General features: G+C 49.5%; 1 protein-coding gene across 16 annotated transcripts in view; it reads right to left on the reverse strand.

Moving 5' to 3' along the window:
• Positions 1-410: 410 nt before the first annotated feature.
• Positions 411-25860, reverse strand: part of DNMT3B (DNA methyltransferase 3 beta) — a 39476-nt gene continuing 14026 nt past the window's right edge. The window contains exons 2-24 of one of the 16 annotated variants that reach the window (XM_087445421.1): positions 25142-25304; positions 24900-25010; positions 24121-24182; positions 22450-22554; positions 21133-21258; positions 20249-20458; positions 19167-19325; positions 17056-17163; positions 15968-16112; positions 15146-15205; positions 13664-13819; positions 13473-13517; positions 12198-12277; positions 11753-11865; positions 11071-11254; positions 10391-10475; positions 9259-9404; positions 8801-8891; positions 8323-8471; positions 7397-7482; positions 4434-4503; positions 3555-3673; positions 411-1993 (exon numbers count right to left, since the gene is read on the reverse strand). In XM_087445421.1, coding sequence (XP_087301547.1) covers positions 1852-1993; positions 3555-3673; positions 4434-4503; positions 7397-7482; positions 8323-8471; positions 8801-8891; positions 9259-9404; positions 10391-10475; positions 11071-11254; positions 11753-11865; positions 12198-12277; positions 13473-13517; positions 13664-13819; positions 15146-15205; positions 15968-16112; positions 17056-17163; positions 19167-19325; positions 20249-20458; positions 21133-21258; positions 22450-22554; positions 24121-24182; positions 24900-25010; positions 25142-25298 — 2709 coding nt within the window. In that variant the 5' untranslated portion in view covers positions 25299-25304 and the 3' untranslated portion in view covers positions 411-1851. Of the gene's footprint in view, positions 1994-3554; positions 3674-4433; positions 4504-7396; positions 7483-8322; positions 8472-8800; positions 8892-9258; positions 9405-10390; positions 10476-11070; positions 11255-11752; positions 11866-12197; positions 12278-13472; positions 13518-13663; positions 13820-15145; positions 15206-15967; positions 16113-17055; positions 17164-19166; positions 19326-20248; positions 20459-21132; positions 21259-22449; positions 22555-24120; positions 24183-24899; positions 25011-25141; positions 25305-25860 lie in introns of those variants that run through there. The other 15 variants (XM_087445408.1, XM_087445412.1, XM_087445410.1 and 12 more) reach the window with 15 other exon arrangements.

Consider the following 25860-nt stretch of genomic DNA (forward strand, 5'->3'; position numbering starts at 1 on the left):
GCTGTAAGAAATAGTCTTGACATGGCTGTTACAGACATCAAGCCTTTCAATCAACACTCCAGTTACTTGTATTGGAAACCAAGGTTTAGAAACCCATTCACTAGGCCGGCGTGGTCCCTGGAGCAGCAGCATGGAATTCTTAAGCTGCGCCCCCGACTTAATGAATCAGAAACTCTGGAGATGGGGCCCAGAAATCTCTGCTTACCAAGCCTCCCAGAGGATGCCGATACACTGCAGTGTGGGGACCAGGTCACTAGCTCCACGTCTGCTTGGGGTCACCATGGTATTCCTGCACTGTGCTTGTTGAATGAATGAATGACCTACTTAAGCCACCCACCTTTCCACTGTAACCAGGCCCTCCCACGCCCCACCCATCTGACCTGCAAAAGAACAAAAGGGACACCAGACTGTTATAGAGAAATACTGATTTTAATTCAACATAAGGTAAACTCTAGGCATTCGTCATCTTTCAGCCTAAAAATTAGCAAAACTGTTGAAACAAGGCACAACTTTTCCCCATACTTGTTACGTGGCTCCAGTTACAAAAAAAAATTTTGAAAATGTTAAAACATAAAAATAGAAGTTTGAGATTTAAAAAAAAACAAAGTATATAAAAAAACTCCCACAAAACCTGTCAACGTTGTTCCTTAATTCTACAAAATAGCACCAGTAGGAAGAGTAAAAGGTGTTAAAAACCATTACGACAGCATTTCTGAAATGCAGCTTGTCCGACCTCCCATTCCCCCTAAAAACGACTTATCGTGGAATAAAAAACGACTTTAAAACCTGGAGGGAGGGTCGAGCTTTTTCTTGTAGTTTCCCCCTGCAATCTCTTAGATGAGGGGAAAGTGCGAGGAATGTGCTTCTGCCCCTGGCTGTCACTGCTTCTGAGTTTAGAAAATGGCTGAGGAATTAGGGTGTCGTGCTTCTCATCTGGTGACCTGTGCCTGCAGAGTAGTCTGGAGGGTGCATCTTTTTTGGTGGGGGAGGGGGGTCTTACCTAAGCTTCCTCCTTCACTCCCCTCACATGGGGAAGAGGGAGGTAGCGAGGAGCCACATCTGTCTATATAATATATGGCAGCTTATAACCCAGCCCACCCCTTCCTGAGCTCCCCGAAGGGTTCTGTTGCAGTCACTGGGAGGGACTTAGCTAAGGGTGGCCCTGCCCTTGGGTTTGTGGGGGAAAAAGTAGCCCTGAATGTGATGATGATGTCATCCCTGCTGAAATCATCATCGTTGTGGAAAATACTCTCAATGGGCCCCGACATCGCATCCCAGCCCTTTATACTGAGGCCGGGGGACATGCCAGGGGAAATTCAAGAAAGACATAGACATCATTTCCTTTTCTGCTAGCCCTAGAAAAAAACATCCTGGGCCTTAAAACGTCCCTTAGCTACATGTCTACCACTGTGCACTCCTGGAAACGAGGAGCCGCAGACGTTTAAAAAAATTAAAGTCCTGCAATAACTGTCTTGGGTGATTTTTCAGCATTAACCTGAGTACTGGAGAGCTGTCGGCACTGTGGTTTTGGTATCTTAGCCATCGTTTCTCTGAGCGGTAAACCCAGGAGGGAAAAAAAGCAATGTTACTACCTACTTCAAGTTTTAAAGTTTTCGGAGAAGACAAAATGAGCACCGTTGTTCGGCCGCTCCGAGCGGCCAGGTCTGAATTGTGCACAAGGAGGTGGCACCTAGGGCTCCCCCTACCAGGAGGGGACCAGGTGGCTCTGCTCCCACCGAGGTATGCGGTGTGACCCCACACAGCTGAGCTGAGGAAAGGCAGAGCCCGGGCTGCACCTCCTGGGTCCTGGCTCTGCCCCACAAGCCCCAGTGCCCCGGTGTGCCTGGGGGACTATTCACAAGCAAAGTAGTCCTTCAGGGGGGCGAAGAGGTGTCGGATGACAGGCACACTCCAGGACCTCCCCAGCAGCTTCTGGCGGGCACCACGGCCCATGTTGGACACATCCGTGTAGTGTACGGGAAAGCCGAAGATCCTGGGGGGCACCAGAGTAAAAAGACAGGGAGTCAGAAGCGCCCCCTCCAGCTCACTTAGCACCTCTGGGAGATCCTCACCATGGCCAACAGGGTGCCACTCTTTCTGCCCTCTGTCCCATCCCTTCCGTCAGGCCCAGTGGGCCTTCTCATGAGCCCTCTCTTGACCCCCTGGGTCAGGTCCACCGGTTCTTCAGAACACAAACGATTGTCACGAGGGCATGGTCCCTCAATGAAGGTGCCTGTTTTATGCATCCCCCAGGACTAGCACTGTGCTCCTGGCACATAGCTGGTGATCAGTGGCCTTTTCTCCAATGAACGCATGCTGACAGCCAGCAGACAGACATGTATCTGTCTTCAAACCACAAGGTGACAGAAGTTAGGCAATTTCCTTAATAATGAATGAGGACACTGGCAAAAATGGACCTTATTTTCAATCACCAGGTTCTCAGGTAATTTACCGTGAGCACACTGAAACATCCTGTGTTTTCTTTCCCTCTTCAAACTCAGTAGGTAGAAAAGGGCCAAGCCAGACTTGATGGCAGGTGGCATCAAATATACCAAGAGCCTTCTTTATGGGATTCTACCAGGCCTGCTAAAAGGCTCCCCATACACTGATTTCATCCTTTCCCAGGTTTACGATTTCATACTAAAAATCACACCAGTGGGCCAACAGCTGAACGGGTGTTAAGAAACATGCCAAAGTTGCAACACCTTGGGCCTGTCTTGCTTTGCCCACATAGTGACAGCCATCTGCACCAACCCTCGCATCACAGGTCCAGCCTAGCCTGTTAGGCCTGAGTCTCAAAATACAGAATCATGCACAGCGTGAATGGGCCAAGTTCTTTCTACTGAAAAGAACTTACTTTTATACTAAGAAAACTATTGTTAAGTCAAAGAGGCTGTAGAACTGAAATATCTGGAATGAAAACACTGTTTCAAACTCTTCAGGACCCAGCCAAAAATGTAAAGAGGAATATTCATAGCCCTTACTACATTTCTAACAACAGTAAGAACAAAATAAACAAGAAAAACAAAAGGAGTGCGAGAAAAAAAAAAACTGAAACCAGAACAGGGGAAGTAAAACCTGAGAGCTGGTTCTTTGAATCAAAATAGATAAACTACCAACTTAGCCAAATAAATGGGAGAGGGAGCAGACAGTCTGTGGCTAAGTAGGAACTGGCTTTCAAATGAGCAAGGTGGCAGAAGGACTCTTCTGAGAAAGAGCAATGGCATGCTGGTGGGGTTTGCTTTAGCTGATTGTTCACACATCCTAGTGTCCCAGCAAGTTGGGACAAGCAAACGCCAGGGCAGTGCAGCCAACAGACAGATGGTGCTGATGACCTCATGTTTCGGATTCCCTGCCACCACCACCCTTCTGCCATTGCTGCCAGGAAATGAAGACTGATGCTGAAGAGGTATTACTTCCAGGCCCACTAACAGAGGTCAGTGAGACCATGCAGAATTAGGGCAAGCACCTGCCCATTTGTGCTGCTGGCCTTCACCTGTTCTTCCCCTTTCTCTGTCTGCATGATTTCCCTCTCCACGGGCAGCCCTGCTCACCTTTCTAGCTCAGTGCACCATAAAACATCTTCTTTGCCATTCATGACAACAGGGAAAAGTTGGTTTTTCCCCTGTCTGATCGAGTTCGACTTGGTGGTTATTGTCTGTACTTTCTTTAACTGGAGAATAAAACGACATCATGGAGTGAGCACCGAATGAAGGCTTCTGGGTCAGTCAAGGCTCAGAAGCACCTACGGATGGTGGAGGAGGGTGGGCAGGTGGGGGAGAGAGGGTGGCAGGCTGAGCTCGCAGAGGGAATGAGAAGAGGAGAGTCGGAAGTATAACAACATTCTGTGCTTCCCACAAACGCCAACAAGTTAACGAACAGGAAGGCCCAGCCTCCAAGAGAACAAGAGATAAAAAAGTGACCATGAATGAGATCACATGGGGGCCAAGAAAACACCAGAGTTCTTGAATAAGAAGATTAAGCAAAAGTAAAAATCACCCAGATTATAGAGGATGGTCAACCAGGGATCAAATGAATGGAGCGTACCTTGATGTAAACATTGGGAATTAAGTTTATAGAGGTCTTAATATAATTATCTATGACTTAACAGCCGATAATTTCTCTTTTTTTTTTGGCAAAAGTATAATGATTCATTTCTTACTGGGAGGATGAGCTGAGATTTTCTGCGTCTCTATGCAGTGTGCACTCACAACTGGAAGGTCTAGTTGCCTTTTCTCTTAGTGATTATTTATCAAGAACGTCTCCTATGCTGTACTTTAAGACAGAACAATCATGTGGGGAAAGGCCCAGCACCAGGGAGCCATGTGGAGGGAGGGGAGGGAACAAACTGGACATCAAGCCTCTACTTGGAGGTCACCAAGTGCGTTTCCCAGAAGGCACGGCACAGACCGTCAATTGTGAGCACGTCTTACCTTTGCTGTCCTATTGAACTCCAAGCAGTCCTGCAGCTCGAGTTTATCATTCTTTGATGCTATCACGGGCCTGGGAACAGCCAAAACCCATTACTTTCTACCATCTGTAAAGGGGCCTCGGCTAGGCGCCTCCCACGGTGGGAGTGAGGGCCTAAGGCTACAAAGTGTGCTCTGGCAATGACCTTGGCGACAAACCCATGAGGAAAATGATCCTGGCAAGAGCACATGCCTGTGTGCTGAAGCCAGGGGCAGACTAGCCCCTTGAGGGGGCAGCCCAAAGTCCGGGAATGAATGCTCCCCCTTCCCAAATTGTAACGTTAGTCAAAGCTAGGCTCCCACTGAGGAAAGCAGGATGGGGGAAGCACACTGGAAGAGTTGTCAGGAGACTCCTTCCATGCCCACCCCACTGCTCACTGGCTGAGTGATGACCTTCAGCAGGTCATGGCCCCACTGCTCACTGGCTGAGTGATGACCTTCAGCACGTCACGGCCCCACTGCTCACTGGCTGAGTGATGACCTTCAGCAGGTCATGGCCCCACTGCTCACTGGCTGAGTGATGACCTTGAGCAGGTCATGGCCCCACTGCTCACTGGCTGAGTGATGACCTTCAGCAGGTCATGCCAGGCCTCGTGTCTCAGGAGCTTTGATTAGATCTTTCTGGGTCTACCTGCTACAACTAGCACACCAAACCCATGATTTGGTGGCTTACTGCTGGGGATGCTGCCTCAGGAGGCTTTTTAAGGACTAAAAGTGGGTACAGGTGGGAGGGACAGGAACGTAGTTCATAGGACACTAATTGCCCTTGTAACTTTCACCACTGAAACCTGCCAATGCAGAGAGAGGCAGGCAAACAGATGCCTGAGAAGGGGAAGGGGTAGAACTTTAGAAACCAAAGTGGTTGAGCATCTCCAGAGCAGAAAACTAGCAAGAGCTCTACATCACAGAGTTGATCAACAGCACAGCAACCCACTTCAAGGCCAAAAAGAAATCAGACATAAGAATGGAAACAGTGCCCACAAGAGGGGCCATTGAATTACACAAACCATTCCCCTAGATTCTGTCAGATTTCCTTGACCTCATCTTACAGGTTTCAAATGACACCCTATAGCCATTCCCAACTCTTTCATGATCCCAAGGCACCTGGAGAAAAAGGACACAGCACAGCCCTACCTTGTGTTGATTTCAGGACTGAGATCTAAACAAACTCAGGTTTTTCGCCTAAAGGCTGGCTTTCAGTCTGTGACCTCTGGTTGACTCCAGTCACCCATCATAGACGCCTGCATAGCCCAGCTAAAGCACTACAGCTCAGTTATCACAACTCGGGCAGAAAACTGTGGCATCTTTGCTGACTCTTATTTTCACCTCATAGGCCACATCCAAGGCATCAGCACATTCTGCAAGTCCTGCCTTCCTCACATTATCTAGAATCTGATCCCTCCTACTAAGTTCCACAGGACTCCGAGCTGCAATCCCCCTGGAGCCACCACTCACATTGTGTATAGGGATGGTATTTCCCAGGATACAACACAACAATTGCAGTCTGCCCTCCTCTTCTGAATAACCATCTCACCGCCCTCATCCTGCACGTCTGTTCTACCAGAAACTAACATGAATCTAAGATACAACTCATCAGCCTAAAACCTCCCATGAATTTCCATGCCAACGTAAATCAAGCAGTACCATGACCCACAGGCCCCACCCACATAACTTGGCCCATACTTCTGAGTTCTCTGCCCTCCTCTTAGTCACTCCCCAGGAAAGGAACACTGTTCTCTGAACTGATCTGTGAATGCCCCATCACCCATCACCCCTTACCCTCTTCCTTCAGCCCAGAAGGCTCTTCTCTCAAATAACTGCATGGCTCCCTTGCTTCATTTAGGGCTCTGCTAAAATGAAAAGCCTCCCTGTCAACTCTTCCAATGCCCCCTCCAGCCATGACTCTGAAATCATTTGACTGTCTCCTCTATTCCTCCCCCATCAGCACATCAACTCCATGAGAGCAAAGACTGGCATCTGATGTGTCTGATCTGTATGTCACTACACTGGCAGCACATACACCAGTGCCTGCCACAGGGTGAGAGCTCAAGCATTGAGGGAATGAGTCCATTTCATACCAGACGTGGACAGTGCACCATTTGACTGGCTGATTAGCCAAATAAAAATGCAAGATACTCAAAAATCCTCCAAGCTACTCCAGTACCTTCTCATCTCTGTCCAAATTTTGCTAAATGCTGGAGTTATGATGCTTCAACACTTTGTTCTACAAGAGAAATTCTTTAAGCTTAACGAATTTGCGAGTCTGCAATGTCACATTACCATCACATTTTGTAGCTTAATTGGCAGATTGTTCTCCCTGAAACCACATACAGGAGATAATTAATCCTCAGCAACTTGCTTTGTGGCTTTCAACATGAAAGGACAAATGAAAAGTTGAGAAAAGCTCTTGGTTAAGAAAACCCAAGGGAGACAGGCTTTGGGCTACCAATTGTCATCTCAGCTCTGCCACCTGGTTGGTCCCACAGGCCTGCTCCAGGGGTCACTTCATCTCAGGGACAGGAAGAAAGGCATATCTAACAATGTTCTTCCATTTGCCACTGGGACAGCAACTGGGAGAAGAGGTGGGGTGTAAAGGCGTCAGCATCCCTGACTGGGAGAAGATACTCAGTCTGCTCAGGCACGTAGCCCTTTTAAGAGCCAGGCCCAAGGGCAGAGCAGGAATGAGTCAGGTAGACTAAGGAATCCTGGCCTGAGATTCCCATGTAGTTGCCATACATCCTAACAGGTGTCAACCCATAACACCAGGGATTGATCTGAAGACCAGGGTAGGGCCATTTCTCAGCAGAACCAGCTTTTTCTGGAAAGCTCAAATACGTCTCTGTCTCACAAGAGTCGACGGTCAGGGATCACACCATTAGCTGCGTTTAACTGGGCTATTACCTGTCCCACTCAGAGCCCCTTGTTACCTGTTCATCCCAGGCAGGTTGCCCCAGAAGTATCGGGCCCTGTGAGCAGCAGACACTTTGATGGCATCGATCATCACTGGATTACACTGCAGGGAGAGAGAAGGCAGCTGCTGGGAGCCTACGTCAGATCAGAGTTCAGATGGCAGCAGGGTGGGGCTTGACCTGGGCAGGTGACGGGGCTGCCTGGCTGTAGAGAAGGCACGGTTCCTGCCAGCCAGGGGATAGACCAATTCCCGTTAAGATTCTGACTGGAGGACATAGCTAGCGCCCTCATGTTAATGGTGGGGAAAGACCAGATAGGACCCGCGGGTTCTGAGAGGGTACACCCTGGGACATGGTGTACTACAGAACGTGCTCTGTAGAGGTGGGAAAAGCAGCTCAAAATTGAAATCTGGCAAACTGAGGTCTTTGTTGTAGGAATGCAATGTTGGCAATACGTCGCTTGTGCCACCATCTGCCAGGTTTGCAGAGTCCAAGGGAACTAGCCAGTTCTATAACCTCTCTAGCAGAACTGCAGCTTTAAAGTTTGGGGGAAAATTAAAGGAGTTAAGTGCATGAAAAGTATTTACTAAGATATTTGATGCCTATTAAGCCTCATAAGGTGGATAATGAACTTGCCTGTGGCCCCCTAAAACAGTTCTTAGAAGAAGGATGAGAAAAAACTTGAGTAAAAAATTTAGTAAAATCTCACGAGGCCTCCAAAAGTAGATGACGGTTTCAGCAGCTCTGACTTCAATGGGTTTGGGGTTCAGTTAGAGATCAAGAGAACCAATCCATCTGATTCCATTACTCTTGGGATCAAGCCACATCTTCCAACAGGAACTCGGAAATCATTCCCAACATTGGAAACACCCACCAAGCCCCACTGCCAGCAGGGCCTTCCACACCCATGTTGTCTTGACAATTGTGACCCTAGGCCCCCTCACCTCCAGGAAGCGAGAGATATCCCTCTTGTCGCCGACCTTCATGGCTACCACATTCTCAAACATCCAGAAGAAGGGCCGGTCGTCACCCTCCTTGGGGCGTGAGTAATTCAGCAGATGGTAGAACTCAAAGAAGAGCCGGCCTGTGCCCTCTGAGCCCACAAAAGAAGACAGCAGAGCCAGGTTCAAACCCTTCAGCCCACCCCTCCATATTGAGACCAATGAGTTCCCAATGATCAACTGACGAGGGCTGATGCCCTACAGTCCCTCTACCTGCAGTCCTCTGGCATGACTAAGGACACAGCCATCAGCAGTGCAATATTTATTAGTATCTCTGGGGACTGAGGATTAACAATGGGGCAAGGATAGAGCCAAAAGCTAAGGTTAGCCAGGAACAAACAGCTCCTTCTCAAGCCATTCCTCCTGGACCAGCACTCAGGTGACATAGGGTCTCTTGGGGCCACCAGAAAGGGATGCTCACCGTACAGGCCTTTCCTGGCAGGGTTCACATTTGAGAGATCATTGCATGGGCTTCCACCAATCACCAAGTCAAAGGGGCCCCATTCTTCAATCTGTGAGAGAAAACCAGTCACTCCTAGGGGAGGGGTGGGTGTGAGGATGGAGGGACAGACAGCCTGGGTTCCAGGTAACCTGTCAAGACACTCACGTTTAGAATCTTTCTTGGTCACCTAAGTCTCCCAACTCTACTTCTAACCCAGGAAAACCTAATGCTCAGGATTCCCTAAGATCTAAATCACTTGGAATGATTTACAAGGTGTGGGTCTTGGCACTACACAGCCTGGTGTGACCACAGGTTCTCTCCTCCCACAACCCTGGGCACGGGGAAGGCGACAACATGGCAGTGAGGGCATGTGGGGCTCGGGGAGTGAAGGAGGGTGGGGGTCATTGCACGGCCCCCAGGACGCAGGCTGCCCTCACGTTTCTCTTTGTGATGTTCCTGACATCATTCACGTATTTGATATTGCCCTCGTGCTTAACAGTTCCAACTGCGATGGACTCTTCACACACTTCTGAGGCGACATACTTCTCCACCTTGATGCCCAATTCTTTGAGGACCAAGTACCCTGTAGGGGGTTGAGGAAACAGAAAATGCACCAAAGGTCATCCTGCCCAGAGCCTCTCCCTCCAGGGATACTAAGTCATCTCCAGAGCTCAGACCAGACCCAGCAAGGACCTGGTAGTCCTCAAGAGAACCCCTGCAGATGGCACAGAAACTGCACACTGGCCACACCAGGCTCACCGGAGCGTGGAGTTTCTCGAAGAAAATACGTATCAACAGGTACAGTCCAGTGGCAGGATCTATTAAAACTGACAGGTGCATAGCCAAGCCCCAGCATGTATGATCCCAGCATAGTCCAACACAGACACACAGACAGGACTCTTCACCAAAACCATGTTTACAAAAGAACTTCATGGTCTGGGAGCCACAGCCAAGGCTCCATCCTCGTATGGGTGACCTGTGCAAACACAAACAGGTCTTTAGGACCCAAGAGAGTGGGTGAAACAAGCAGTTGGCCATGACCTGGGGAGCCACTAAAAGCTGTCAATGTTTTAGGCAAAAGGGGACACCAATGTACACACATAAGTACAAATGATGCTAAGTGCAGAACAGCTCATTTCCATTGCTTCCTGCTCTGGTAAAACAGAGATATTCCTAATAACACATCACAGGGCAGTTTTGAGGATTAGATAAGTTATATCAGGCAAAGCCCCCAGGGGTGATATGCATGTTGGCTATGCTTATTTCAAATCTGGGTGAATGGAAGGGATGATTGGAGGTATTAATAGGAGGAGCTGCCTAATCAATCTCCAATTCCATTGCTTTTGGAACGAAAAGTAATTTTCCAACATACCTGCACGTAATAAAAAATAAAAATGCAACTGCTAAAATATACAAAGACAAAAGAGGGCCAGGTGGGTGAAATGGTGGAGAGGTTTAAGCAGAGAAACAAGCCAGTGGTGTTCTCAGAACAGGTCCCAGGGGTCATTCTTGGCATTGAGGACAGACACCTGGACCAGGTGAGCCTCCTGAGGCGAACTCCAAACTCACCTGTCGCAATTCCATCAAACAGGGACAAGACTCGAATGGGCCGCCTTCGGGCTGCGGGAATCGCAGGGTATAACTTGGGGGCTTCCTGCCAGGTTAAAGAAGGAGGTCATGGAGGTCAAGGTGCAGGGGGAAGGCTCAACCTCTGGGGAGGGGAGGGCTGACCTTCTTCTGAAGGATTCAAACCCTGCGCTGAGATCCCCTCAGGAGCTTTGGCACAGAATGGCCGTTCTACCCTTAGACATGGAACACAGGTGAGACTCTGATACAGATGCACACACAAGACACGTTACCCTACAGGAAAGACCTGGGGCCTCCCTCACAGATCTGTGGAATGGAGCCGAGGAAAATCCACTCCCACTCAAATGTAAGAGTTAAGTCAGGCGTCCCTTCCCTCTTCAGTTCTACTAACTCGGAAGACTTGGTTCGATCTATAACAGTTTTCAGCAGGCCCTTGAAAATCCGTATAATAAGAGGCCAAGGAGGGAAGGCCAAGACACTGGAGAAGCCTGAGAAGTGTACACAGGCCATGTCAACTAGCCGGATCCCTTGAGTCTGAGGCTCGCAGATGCTCATTTGTACAATGGATCTTTCCGTGAACTCTGGCCAACAGACTTCCAGGGTGTTCCAGAACCCTGAAGCTCTGGGGTGGGTGCCGCTGGGTGCAGGAGCCCGTGGCTTACGTATTCCAGCCCCGTGTCGCTGGTGAAGAAGGCCTGCAGGCGCACGTTCCAGTCCCTGCGGCGCCGCAGGACGCCGTGGCAGCGCTGTGGGAGGCACATGTAGCAGCTCCAGGGCTCCTGCAGCTTGGCATGCACCGCTGTGCCCGTGCCCACCAGCACCTCCAGACACTCCACGCAGAAGCACCTGTGCCCAAGGCAGGGAAGGGACGCCTTCGTCATCGCACAGCTCTCCTGCATACACCCCTTCCCCAGGGAGATGACAACCACTGCCTAACACCTTCTGGGGGCCCAGCTGCTCTGCCCCATGGGCTAGAGGGCCCTACAGTGTGGTTTGGGTACACTAACCTCTTCCTCGGATACCTGTGCATCCCCAGTTCACAGGTTCTGCACAGAAAAGCTCTCCAACCCCCCAGAATTGCCAGTCTCCAGGGAGCCTTCCCACACGGCTCTCCACCCACAGACATACCTGTCTGAAGCCCATCCCTACATTCCTGTTCCACTTCAGACATGAGAACCATGGGCCCTGCAGAATACTGGCTCTGGGCCCTGTCCCCAGGTCAATTTGGCTCCCAGTCCCAACGCGGAGATTCCTTCGTGCTGCAGGAATCACGACGTCTAACTCGGGAGGAGCCTCGGGGCCCAGCTGCCGCCTCGCCTGCGGGGCTCTAGGCTCTAAGCTCACCGGCAGCAGCTCGTGTTGCTGCAGAGGAGCAGCTCGCGGCCCTCGCAGCACACGGTGCAGTAGGACTGATAGCCATCGTCATCATACATGTAGAACAGCTCGAGGAACCGGTCCTGGCAGCCAGAGAGAAACGCCCGTGAAATCGGAGAACAGGGACCACCAGGCCCCGCTTGCTCGCTGGCTGAGGCCCTAGGATGCAGCCACAGAACAAGTCACGGGTGGCTTGGTGCACTTTACAGGGACAGCTGACCAGCATCTGCGTGCCACTGCAGATGGCCTCCTCTGCTGCAGCACCGGCCCCCAGCATGAAGGGTGCAGTGATTGGCCCCAGGAGGGCTTCACTAGAGCCTTCCCTAACGCCCACACCCAGGTGCTGACTTCTGGGAAGTACAGGGAAGTGGAGGAGGGAAGGAGCAGGAAAGCCCAGGGTGGGGGTAGGACTTACTCGACACGTCTGGCAGAGCCCACCCTCAAAGAGAGGGTGGAAGGACACGGGGTTTTTCCTACCACAGGACAAACAGCTATCTGTAAGAAAGACAGAGATGCAGCTGTGGCCATTATGGGCCCAACACCAGCTGCTGAAGCCTTGGGTCTAACTGTTCTTGAACATTACTCCATGCTAGTAATTTGCCAAGGATTCTGCACGCTTTGTTCCTTTCAACAATGCTTCAAAGTTGCAGTCCCCATTCCAGAGATGAGGAAAGGACAGCACAATAGCTCTGAGCAGAAGGTACCACAGGACAGGTGAAAGCACGGCCCAGGAGGAAGACCTGGGGCAGAACCCTGGGCAAGGGCCACTCCCGCAGACGGACATGCTTATCTTTAATTTGGGGGACTCTGGGGAATTTGCGTTGAGGCCAATTTGCTGGTTATCTCACGACAGGACTTACCCACAACCAAACCTACACACAGCCATGGCTGCAATTCAGAACCCAGGTCCTTTACTATTAGGCTCTCCTGCCTTCCCTTCATATCAGTAGGTCAAGACTGACCCACATCACTGATGGGTGGGCAGGGCCTTTATAATGCCTGAGACCAAGCACCCCCAGCCAGGAGGCAGACAGATGGGGGAAGGTGTCTTAAGGGATGGGGGGATTATGGGTTAAGGTTCCCAGGACCGTCAGGGACTGCTCCAAACCCAAGCTTTCCCCAGAGCTCTCTGGTGAGGAACTGCTGTGTTGTTTTCCTACTCAACATTGAGTAACCACTCAATAAATATCTGTTGACTGAAGGACATCAGGTGGAGGAAGAAAGGGAGAGTCACTCCTAACTCACACATTCTAAATCCCATTAGATACTTTCTGGGCAGAGTTTCAATCCCAGTGGCAATACCCAGCCAGGGCAAAAGCACCAGAGTTACCTTGAGAGTGACAGTGGTGAAGTGTGTCTGCCTTTGACCTCAAAGCCAGCTCCAGTTCGTTTGGGAAGGCTCAAGAGGTCAGAGCACGGTTTCAGGTTTGGGGTTCTCCTGGTCCAAGGGCCCTTGTTTCATTCTGCCCCCACCCCACCCTTCCTGCTCACCTAGACCAGTGGAAAGATCAGTCTCAGTGAAGTCAGGCAACTCATTCTATAAAATGTAGCTACCAAGATGTCCACACCTGGACCTGAGGTCAAGGCACAGAACTCTGGGTCAACGTCAGCAGAGCGGACAAGCCAGGATAAGGCAGGATTGAGCACTAGCCATGACAAGAAGGGAGGACTACAAGGGAAAGAACAGTACCTTCCAGACTACTCTTGTTGTTGGTAACATCCGAGGCCATTTGCTCTGTGAGAAAAGAGAAGGTGTGCGATGGGGTCAGGGAGACCCTTCCTGATCAACTGAGCCACTCTCCCTTGCTGAGTGGTCCTTACGACCTGCCCAATCCTGCTAATGGGTGATAAGAGTCCCCCAGCCTCCTCGCCCACCATCACCTCGACTTTGGTCCTCTTCTCCGCGGTCTTTGCCATTGTTATAGCAATTGGTCTTGAGGCGCTTGGGTGGGGGGCAGTAGTCGGTGGTGGCTGAGTCATCAGCTGTGCGTCTTCGGGTCTTGTTCTCTGTGAAAGGGAAGGAGATGGCAGCCACAGCTGGGGAGGAGGAGGAAGATGCAGGGAGAATGTGGGCCTGGGACAGGACTATGCTACGCCTGTTGCCAGGTGCATCGGGGCCATGACAGGGGTCCATACTGGGTGTCATACAGCCCCACTATGGGATGTAATTCAAAACCCCTCACATATCTAGCCATGTTCATAGTTTTAAACAGCTATCGATGCAAAAGAATGCATCCTTATAGACCCAGCACAAAACACATCAGACAATGCCTGATCTACAGCTGAAACCCTAAAGCCTTGTCTATGAGGGCCAACACACTAGCCGAGAGCCGCGTGAAGCTACTGAGCACTTGAATGAAATGTGACTTGTGTGACTGAGGAACTGAATTTTACCTTCAACTTTATAATAACGTAAATTTAAAAATTGCCAATTGATTCAACTAATTAGTTCACTTGGAACAATTTGGACATTTGTGAAAATACAGATCTAGTAACTAATGAAAGTTTAGCATCCAAATTGGGATGTGCTCTAAGATATGTAAAACACATGAGATTTTGAAGACTACTACAAGGAAATGTAAAATACCTTAATTTTTTATACTGATTGTTGGAAATGCTAAAATAATGGATATTGGGTTAAATTAAATGTATGATTAATATCAATTTTACCTGTTTTTTACTCTTTTCAATGTGGCCACTAGAAAAAATTTTCAATGTGGCCACTAGAAAAACTGACTACTGTTTATATTTCTTTTTTTTTTTAAAGATTTTATTTATTTATTTTTTCCCCCCAAAGCCCCAGTAGATAGTTGTATGTCATAGTTGCACATCCTTCTAGTTGCTGTATGTGGGACTCGGCCTCAGGATGGACGGAGAAGTGGTGCCTCGGTGCGCGCCCGGGATCCGAACCCGGGCCACCAGCATCAGAGCGCGCGCACTTAACCACCAAGCCACGGGGCCGGCCCATACTGTTTATATTTCTATAAATTCCATTTATATTTTTATTCAATCTATATAGTTTAATCTGCAAGGGATATGATTTAATTTGACTCTGCCCCTAGGAAAGAAAGTTATGTAGCCATTAAAAATCAGAAAGACCCTTTAGTGACAAAATGACATTTGACAGTGCTTATACTATTAATATTGAGAAATAAAAGGAAAGCAGGAATCCAACTAGTGTAGAGAAATAGCTGGACGGATGTGCACACCCAACATGGTTAACCTGGAGGGCAGTTGTGAAGGCTGGGAGGGGAAGGTGGGGTGAGAGTTTAGGTTGACTTTTCCAGTGACCCCTGTATATGCAAAGAAATTGGGGAAAAGTGCAGAAGAAATAGTGCATAGTCAAAAGATGGGAGGGAGTACCGTATTTTCTGGATTCTAAGTTCCCACTGCCTGCTCGACGCACCTTCGACTTATTAACCACTTTTTTGGGGGGAGGGGGAACAAAACAAAACAGAAAACACTACGTTAAATGGATTGTAAGACAAATCCTGGATTTCAGGCATCCTGGATTTCAGGAGAGTGACAGTGTGAAAACAACACACATCTTATAATGGAGAAAATATGGTATTGGTCAAAATGTTAGGAAGTGGCTTATGGTTTGTGGGGTTTTTTAAATCACTTTCCAAGTTTTCTTTTCTTTTTTTTTTTTTTTGTGAGGAGATCAGCCCTGTGCTAACATCTGCCAATCCTCCTCTTTTTTTTTGCTGAGGAAGGCAGGCCCTGGGCTAACATCCGTGCCCATCTTCCTCCACTTTATATGGGACGCTGCCACAGCATGGCTTGCCAAGCAGTCCGTTGGTGCGCACCCGGGATCCAAACCGGTGAACCCCGGGCCGCCGCAGCGGAGCTCACGCACTTAACTGCTTGTGTCACCAGGCCGGTGCCCCCAAGTTTTCTTAATGAGCAGAGCTTAATTGTTTTTGACCTCCTGTTTACTCAAGTTTTCAGAACAGACTCAATTCCAAATTATATGTTCTTGACCTTTAGCAGGAAAGTGACAAGGGAAGTGGGATGTGGCTGGGGTCTTTTCCCACAGTCCCGGGGGTTCATAGGGTGAAAACGTGGAGAGGGGCTCCAGGGCTGACTGGTTGCTGGAAAGCCGGGGTTGGGTGAGGGCTGCCAGGGTGCCTGCATCTCCCAGCAGCAGTGGCAGTGGGGGCTGCCCCAGGGACCCATTCCCACCTGGTTGCTTGTTGTTGGGCTTGAGGCCCTCGACCCCGGTGGGCTTGAAGCCCCCGTGGGCCCACTCCAACATGGGCTTCAGCTGGTCCTCCAACGAGTCTCCGGGGCTGCTGGGGAAAGTCTTGCCAGCCCGCACCCTGGCTTTCTGCCGAGATAAAGGCAAGTTTGTGATGAACAGGAGGGGTGGGTGCTCGCCAGGCCACACCCAGGGATTCCCCTAGCTGGGGCCTGCATTCCCCTCACACTGGGCCCTTTCATAGCCCGGCAGCTGTCCTGGCCTGTGGTATGTGACAGGCAGGAGCGGCCTGTGGTGGGAGGCAGGCAGGAGGCCGTGGGGGAGAGTGACGTCTTCCCACGCAGGACCAAACGTGATGTCTTCCCCGTAGGGCATTTGAGTGGTCACCTCCCTCTTGAAGGGCACAGGATCGGAAGCAGTACCGCCACTTTTAGATACAGGAGAAGCATCAGACAGCCCTGTCTCATCACCTCTGAGGAAGCACCAAATTTCTTGTTTTATTTCCTTAATGAAAATGGGGAGCTGTCAAGTCCTATTTCAGAGGCACCATGAGGAATTACGTGTCTATGAAGCACAGAGGCTGGCTCATAACTGCTGGACAAAGGCCACTCATGTTTTCAGTTCCAAGTCCAGGCGGAGGGAGGGCCAGAGCCTAATGGATCCCAAAGACAAGGCTGGAGGCAGCTGGCCTCAGCTGCTGCCCAGTCTTGGCTTTGACCCACACCTCTCCAAGGAAGGAGGCTCTGTGGACTCTGGAAAAGCTTATTCACTGATATGAACATCATCTCCTACTTCCCAGTGCTCCTCCTTTCTCATTCAATCGGCATTACTGACAGCCAACAGGTGGAAGCTGGGGGCACTGGGAACTCAGGGGGAAGTCTCAAATCCCTCCCTTTCCTTCCCAGTCGGGCCCATCAGGCCACCATCATATTTGCATTCACTTCCTCCCCCGTGGTCCTGTCCTCTCCGTGGTCCATCCTCAGCCATACTGTGGCCTGAGCTGGCTTTTTACAGCTCTCTTGCTTTAACCCTGCTCTCAGGGCCAGGCCCTCGCCACCCAGCACCATGTTACCTCCAGAGCGTGGAACATGGCCTTCCTGTAAGAGACCAGCTTATTGAAGGTCGCCAGGTTAAAGTGCTGGCTGAACAGCCCCAAGGCCATCAGCTTATCTGCAGAGACCTAGAAGAGAAAGACATCATCAATATCCAGCCACAGCCTGTGTCTGGGGTGGCCTGTCTCTCTCACAGGGTTATTCCTAGGGATCAATTTCACAGATTCAAAGGAAGGGAAAAGAAAGAAGTAGAAAATAGCAATGGTACATAGACCCCTGATGCACCCTTATGCCAGAAGCATGGTGGACATGACACTCCACGTGAGCAAGTAGGACACTCCGAATGCATACAATTCGATGCACCCCGTATTGGTGTATATTTTCACAGCAACTGACCCACATGGTCCCCAGTGTGGCCTCTTGCGGCTCACTCTTGACACTCGCTGTGGATGCTCCAACCTTGGGGGTTTTGCATGTGTTCTTCCCTCCTTCACGAGCATGACAAACGGCTATGATTACTATTTAGCCTTTTATTACCTGAGCTAATTTCATGTAAGTGTTTAGAGAACACACCGAGTAAGCACTTTCTAGTTACTGTGGTTTGTTGGTATCTGCCTTCTGTAGGGGCTCAAGGTTCGTATTCTACAAGCCTCATGCCCCAAGTCCCCAGGCCATACATGAACTAATCGGGCTGCTACTAGAAGAGATGAAACTAGGTTTTCAGGGATGCTGATGAGAACGGAAAGACATGCATGATGTTTCACTGTCCAGTGTGTGCTTGCACTCACGCTAACCTCCATTTTACCCCGCTAAGCCTGAGCTCCCATGAGACGGTGTCGTCACCATTGATGAGAAGAAACTGGGACTCAAGGTGGTGCGCACTGAAACACAGGTGCTGCGCCCAGTGCCAAACTGCTCCAGTGCAACATATGGCCTGTAATCCCACCCATAATGCGAACAGCCCACACTTCATCTCATTAGCGTCTGACCCAGTACTGCAAAGCGCCCATTTTACGTCTCACTGGGCCAAAGCAATTACAAACACTCCATGTTTTTTCATTTCACAGAAGTTGTTGCCCACATCCCTGCAATTAGACGCTTCAGCGAGAACCCAGGACCAGGACATTTATCCTTCTGCTCCCTCTGCTGGCCCATGAGGGCATCTGCATGCAGACTCTCCCCTGCACAGGGAGACTCCAGGTCATCTGATTCTTGCCCTTTGGGAACTTCAATATCTTCATGGAAAATGGCCCGGAGGAAGCCCAAATCATGGGAAAACCAGAACCTCAACTTGAGGCCAAATCCCACAAATGTACTAGATGGTCCTTCATTCCCACATCTGCCTCCATCCCAGCCCAGCCTGCTCTGTGGTTCCTCACCCACCCTCTGGACATGCTGAGGACTGGACTAACATTTCAAATAGAGACCATCACAGGAAAAGCATTGTTTACATCATTCAAAACCTGGAGATCTCAGAATGTGCCTTCAACAGGGTATAAAAATCAAAACAGCCTAATTCATGCCCCACACAGCTCTTACCCACAGATGCATCAAGAAAGACGAACTTAAAGTGGCTAATACCAATAATCAAGAAACCCTGGAATCATCACTCTGCAAAGAACTTTCTTATAAATGTCATCAGGCAACCCTAGACCCACCTCTAGGCTCAGTCAGGTACCTCTCCTCCCACCTCTCCAGGGCTAAATGAGGCTCAGACGCAGAGACCACCCCTCCTTCCTGTCTCCTCCAGGCTTCTTCTCCATTAAACACCCTAGAGGGTATCTGCCCAGGTGGCTGCTCTTGACCCCTCAGAATCCAGACTGGTGACTCTGCCCCACAGACATAAAAACCAACAGCGCACAAGTGGCCAGGGATCCAGAGCACCTTCCAGCTCTGTCTCCTGTAAGAGGAGACTCAACTGTGGGCCCCACAAGACCCTATGTATGGGTTTAAGCCAGTTAGTTAACAAGGGAGGTTTTGTCCCTCCTCCTAGACACCCACAGTTAACATAGCCTCATCCATCTGAAAAAAGCAGTCCCAGGCCGTTATCTTAAAAGACAACCACAAAAAGGGAAGGAAAACACTGTGGGTCTGTGGGCCCATGAGAACCTGCCTTGTGCCCTGGACTCACCTCGGAGAACTTGCCGTCACCAAACCACTGGACCCACCGCATGCCGGACATGGCCTGACGCTTGGAGGTGGCCTTCCAGGACACCACCATGGCAGGCCACCAGGAGAATCCCTTGATCTTTCCCCACACGAGGTCTCCTATTCCAAACTCCTTCCCATCCTGGAAGAAAAACCACATGAAGGAATCCCAATGAGACAGACCACCTGGGCCAAGGAAAAATCCTCCCCACCCCACTGCCCCTGAAAACAAGTACCCAGCAGAGCTCCTCAGGAAAATAACCATCAACCACCTCCAATGTTTCATGGTAAATAAAATGAGTGAGAATGGCTTGAAAATAAGGGACAGTGGGTGGGCATGCCTGGGTGTTTGATAGGAACATGTGATTTATATTATGTTAGATCTGTAACATTTAACCTAGTATCTGGGAATGAAAGATGTCAACTGAAAACTCACAGGAAATAAGATCAGAGTAAAAAATAATGACAATCACCTGGATATTCCTACCAGGTGCCTACAGACCATCAAATAGGCTATTATAAAGCCATTAAAATGCAAGAAAAATTTTTGGCCATTTGCACATAAAAAGCTTGCCATAAAATGTGAGATGCCCAGGAAAACAAGCAAGTTATTAAAATATATCTATAGTATGATCTACTCTGAAGTAACGTACATAGAAAAAAGGATTTCTACATGATACATGTACATACATATGCAGCAATGCTCGAGTGAAATAAACAAGCTCAATTGGTTAATTATGATCAAAACAGTAGATGGATTATACAATACAATGGATCTAGTTCTTATTAAGTGAAAAGCCAGTCTACAATTGTATGTATAATATGATGAAAAGAAAATCAGTAATCAGGTGGTAAATTAACTGGTGCTTGAGTTACATCCAGGAGATACGTAGGTAAAGGAAGGACCATTTTGCATATAGAAAATGTACTTGGAGAATGAATTGAAATATTAAGGTAAAATGACAAAAATCATAGAAATAATAGTCACCTCTGGGTAGCTGTTTTCTTTTCCCTATGGGTGGCTGTTTTCTTTTCCCTATAGTATTCAGCCCTTCCTTGTGGTACCTGATATTCGGTGCTGTCTGCATCTCTACCGTCTGCGTCCACCTGTGGGGACTCTAAGCTCTCCTGCTGGCTGTCCTGGGACAGGCGGGCGTAGGGAGTACTGCTGCTCTGGGGGACCACATCGTCATCTGTGAGGTCGATGGTGAGGTAGGGGCTGGTAGGGGACGGCCACGGTGTGCCTGCTGATGATGTGGTCCGCCGCCTTAGGGACTGTGGACAGAAGGACACATAGCTTGGACTACAGCAAACCAGGTGGGTGACCAGTGGTACCCCCAATTGCTTCCCAGGTAAACATAAAGAGTGAAAATGTAAGTTAAGGAGAACACAGACCACAAAGGATGGTTTTCCAGGAACAAGTATCCCTTAAGTGGTGAGAGAAAGCAACTTCCATCAGAACAGAAACAGAATTGAGGACAAAGGCGTAATAATGATAGATGATGCTGAGAGGCTCCAAGAGCCAAGCTCAGAGAGGGCCACTGGTTTCCTTAAGTGCTTACTGTGTGCCCAACCCTGCAACAGGAGTGGAGAGTTGCTGTAAGCCCTGGGGTTGCCTCAAGACAGTCAGTGAAGGTACTAGGGAGACAAGACAGTTCTGGAAGTCAGTGGTTTCGAGCTCATTTTCGAGGAGGGGTAAGAACCCAGTCAACAGGGAATTCTTGCATTCCCACCACAGTTCCATCCAGGATCAGGCCAGGAGAGAAGTCATCAGGCTTAAGAGAAGCTTACCCAGCTGCCTGGACAGAAAGGAAAGGCAAGACCCTGAAAAGGAGATACGTGAAGAAGAGAAGCAGGTAATACACTGGCCAGTGTCGGGGGCGTGGTGAGAGAGGCAGACCTTCCAATAAGAGACTGGGGGCAGGGGTCTGAGCGTCCGGGGAACAAACCCTGGTAGCTGAGAACTCCACGGGGGACTCGTCCACGTGATTGCGGCCCTGCCGGCCTCGGGTGGCACGTAGGGAGGGCCTGTGCCTCTCCCGGCTGGAGGCAAAGCTGTTATTTCGGGTTCGGACCTGGAAGCAAGAAAGGATAGGCACAAGGCCTTCGGTGACTGGAGGCACAGGTCCCAGGCAGGGGGCCAAGAGGACTGAGGAAGCCTCAGGTCAACAGAAGCGAACTTGAGATGGTTAAGTAGGCAGGGACTCTGGACTGGTAACTTCCCACCCAGAAACTCCCCAGTTAGTGGGATAAGGGGGAAGGGTGGCCAGCAGGGCTGCCTGACAATCCACAGCAGAGCCCACTCTGCCTGTCACGGCTGAAACTGGCACCTGCAAGTTGAATTGAAAAATAAAATCCAAGTTTACTCTAAATCAAACATTTTTTTTCCAGAAAGCATTAAAACAATTGTTGTGTTCTTCAGGAAGGAACTGGATCATTGTGATGGATGAGAAGCCCTTAGGCTTCCTCAAAATGGCAAGAACTTGAGTGTTGCAGACACGTGTTCAAATCCTGCACACAAGAGTTAATGTTTAACCTTGGGTAAGTTACTGGAATCTTCTGTCATCTGTAAAAAGGGGATGAGATATCTCGTATGCTGTGTGAGATGATAAACTGCACCTGCAATGGTCATCAAGTATCTGCCTGCTGTCTAACAGGCTGAGTGACCATGAGCAATAATTGCCTTCCCATTTGCAGTCAAACTTGAAGTCACAGAATCCACCTACAGAAGTGACTCCCAAAGGTAACTGGCAGCTGAGCCATCCACCTGCAAACTCTACACTCTTGGGCATTTCCAAGAGTGTTCAGAACTGTCATGTTAAAGAAAACCTTCACAATGATAGTTCATGAGCCTTGCTGACGCTTCCCAATCTCAAAATGTTTTATTCATCTCTTTCTTCCAAGTTCCCCCAGGGAGATCTAAGACATGTTTTGTTTTGTTTTTTAATAGATAAGGCATTTTATTTTATTTTGTGAGGAAGATTGGCTCTGAGCTAACATCTGTTGCCAATCCTCTTTTTGCTTGAGGAAGATGAGCCCTGAGCTAACATCTGTGCCCATTTTCTATTTTACGTGGAACGCTGACACAGCATGGCTTCATGAGTGGTGTGTAGGTCTGCACCCGGGATCTGAACCTGTGAACCCCAGGCTGCTGAAGCGGAGTGCCTGAACTTAATCACTATGCCACCGGGCCGACCCCAAGACATGTTTTTTTACACAAGCCTATGAGTGGTTGGAGGTGCCTTCACTGGGTGGCGGGGACTTACAGCTGGGCTTTCAGACCGAGTCCTGGTTTCACGGAAGAGTTTTGGCATCACTGGCGTGTCGGAACCATCTCCATCTTCCCCTTCATCTCCGTCACCCGTCAGATCCTATGTAAATGAAACATTGTGAATTTGAGGATGTTAATTAAGAGGTCATATAACCAAAATAGTTTAAAAATGAAGAGTCAATCATATTGAAAACAATCATAATATTGGTCCAAGTGACCTAAAAATATTTAACTACCTCATTTTGTTCCAAAAAGATTTTAGAATGGCTCATCTTGGGATCATGAATTCAAGACATGATTAAAAGATAAAACTCCAGTGGAATCAGAAAACCAAAGAAATGGTGTGAATGCAACATGCATTGTGAAGGCTTCTGTGTCTACACCTCTGTTAGATGGATTTGCTATGCCTGGAATGGAGATCTGGTCAATTTTCACAATCAAGAGTGTCCTCGAGAAATCATAGGCCAACTGCTCCAGGGAGATGCTTCTTGATACAATGCTTCTTGATGACCAGGAAGAAAACCCACCAACTCTGCATCAAGTCATGAAGACCCCCTAGCGCACGTCCATGCCACGCACCAAAACCCAACAAAAACTGGGCACAAAAATTAGAGTGGTGGTGAGCGGCAGGGGGTCTGCCAGCAGGGTTAAGAACTTGACTTTTCACTTGCCAACTAACTGTGTGGCCTTGAGTGAATCCCTTCCTCTTTAAAATTGGAACATCCATACTTCCCTTATAGCACAAGAGGGTTATAGTGAGAATCAAATAATGCACACTCAGCCCAAGGCCAGGCACAGAATTCAACAGCTGTCCTGATTCTCAGACCCAGCACTGTGTCAATTCTCCACTCAGCTCTGCCTCCCCACCATCTGGGCACCTGCTGGTTGCCCTCCACCGGAAGAAGCTGTACGAGGGTAAGTTTTCATTTGTTGGTGATTTAATGTCCATGACTTTGTCCCCATGCCCGACACTGGTTCTTTGAGAAAAGTAACCAAATTGACAAAACTCGAGTATGATCAATAACAAAATGTAAGGCATAAATGATGTCAGGGATAAAAAAGTTACAGAAAAACTGTAACTTGAAAAAAACCTCATCATGTAGAAACCTTAATATTGCAACAAGTGTTAAATGTGATTGTTAAACCCCTAAAATAAGTCAGGCAAGTTCTTTCCAATGTGCAAAAAAAAAAATTCCTTGCGGCCACATAACCCCTATATGAAAGCCAGACACAGATTACAAGAAATAAAATCATACATCCATTTTATTCATGAAAAGACGCTAAAGTAAATCAAATTCAAAACATACCATGACCAGGTTGGACTCATTCCAGGAATAAAAGGACAGTTTGCTACATTAGAAACTTATCAATGTAATTGATCATCCAGATTGAGAAAAAAATAGTTTCAAAATATGCGCAGGAAGCATCTAGCAAAATAATTTAGTAAAATAAATGTTTATGACAAAAAAAAAAAAAACTGGCGTATGACAACAGCAAATGCCATCCTAGGTGAGGTTGTTGGAAGCCCCCTGTGTGCCCAGCAGTGTTGAAATTCGTCATTTGACAAGTATTTATAGGGTACCAGCTTAGTGGGCCCGGTTCCCCATTTAATGAAAGCTAAAGGGAATTCCCATGAACCCTGATAAAGGGTGAGTAGAGCCCGTACCTGAGTATAACTTAGCAGGCTGGAGACCTCCCTCTTGGACAGTCGTGAGCTTGATCTTCGGCCTGTGGAGGAAAGAAGCCGAGTCTGTTTTGAGGAAGGGGCAGCGCCAGGCTGGGCGGCAGCCATGTCTTCCCTTGCTGACAGGGTGTCCTATGTGGCCTCCTCTGGGCTGTGGCCTTGGATCTCCCTATATCCACCTGCATCCTCAGGGGCTAACTCCCAGCCCCTCAGGACCTGTAGTCCCCTCAATGTATTCATAAGACAACAGGGCAGGAGGCAAGGCACATAATAGGACCCAAAACAGTACAGAAGGTACTCATGAGGGAAGGCATCCAATTCCTTCCAGAACTGTGCTGCCCAATTCAGTGGCCACTGACTATGCTTAAATGGACTATCCAGTCCCTGTCACATCAGCCACATTTCAAGCACGCACATGTGGCCAGCGGCTGTTGTTGTGAACAATGCAGAAAGAGAACACTTGCACCCACACAGAAAGTTCTATTGGACAGCACAGCTCTAGTTCTCAAGAACAGGATGGGACAATACAGGGCTTTCCAAACCAGCTGGGTCAGAGAAATCTCAGTGGGGAGGATCCCAGGTGATCTAATCTGGGAACTGCCCAGGGAAGGAACAAGCCTCAGAGCTCCCTGCCTGTCTTTCTTCCCACATAATCACAGCCCCAGCTGCGGGGGAGAGGGGTCCCACTGCACCAGGGCCAAAGACCTCAGCCTATGCTGTGACCACCCCCATCATGACTAGAAAAGGACAGGGATCATCACCTTGGGGTCGCCTCTTCAGGAGTCCCAGCTGAGGTGAGAGAGTAGGGAGGCCAGGGGCTGTGGGCAGGGATGCGAAAGGGGCTTGGCTCTGCCTACCTCCTCTTCCCTTCCCTGGGGGATGAGGCAGAGGCTGTCAGAGACCAGACCCTCTCCCCACAACCGGACTGGAGCCTGCTGGGAGGCACATGTCCCAGCTGTGGTCCGCAGTGCCTGCCCCCCCTCCTCCCCACAGGCCCGGCCACCTCTGATCTCCGGGGTGCCGATAGCCTCCAGGACCGGGGGTGAGGGCGCGTCCTTTGAATCAGAAGACTGGTCGCTGCAGCCCCCATTGGTGATGATGGAGTCTTCCCTCCCGCTGGCGTCCTCCTCTCTGTTGAGTTGCCTGGTGTCTCCCTTCATTGTTTCCTGTGGGAGGGCCAGAATAGATAGGGCAGCAGGAAGACAAGGGCACGAGGGGGCAGCACACCCGCAAACCTCCCAGAAATGGCTCTATGTCCTCAGGCCAAGGGAGGCCCCATGACTCATTCTCGAGGTGACCCTCCTGCCAAAGGACCCCGCCCAGGCTGCCCCCCATAGCCTGCCCCCCTCACCAAACTCGGAGGCTCAGGACTTGGTTCCATGTGGCCAGGCGGCCCAAAGGCTCAGATGCCAGCACCCAGGACAGAGGAGGGGGCTGGGCCGGGGTCTGAGGCTCAGGCTGCTCTGTGCAATTAGCCGGCCACTTCAAACAATGCCATTTAGGACCCGTCTGCCCCGGCCGGCCTGCCTGCCGCCAGCCTTGGTCCCCTCTGCCCCTGGCCCCCTCTCCCTGCCCAGCCTCCGCAGGGCCTCAGGAAGCCAGTGCATTATTTTCCCTCCTGACCCCTTTGTTTGCTCTCTCCCTTCCCCTCAATCTCCAGGTCCTCTTCCCACCCGCCCCCTCCTCCCCCACAGAACAGCTTCTCTCCTCTCCATGGCAGCA

Source organism: Ceratotherium simum, chromosome 21 (assembly GCF_057802395.1).
Source record: "Ceratotherium simum simum isolate JZ-2026a chromosome 21, ASM5780239v1, whole genome shotgun sequence".
Classification (NCBI taxonomy): Eukaryota; Metazoa; Chordata; class Mammalia; order Perissodactyla; family Rhinocerotidae; genus Ceratotherium; species Ceratotherium simum.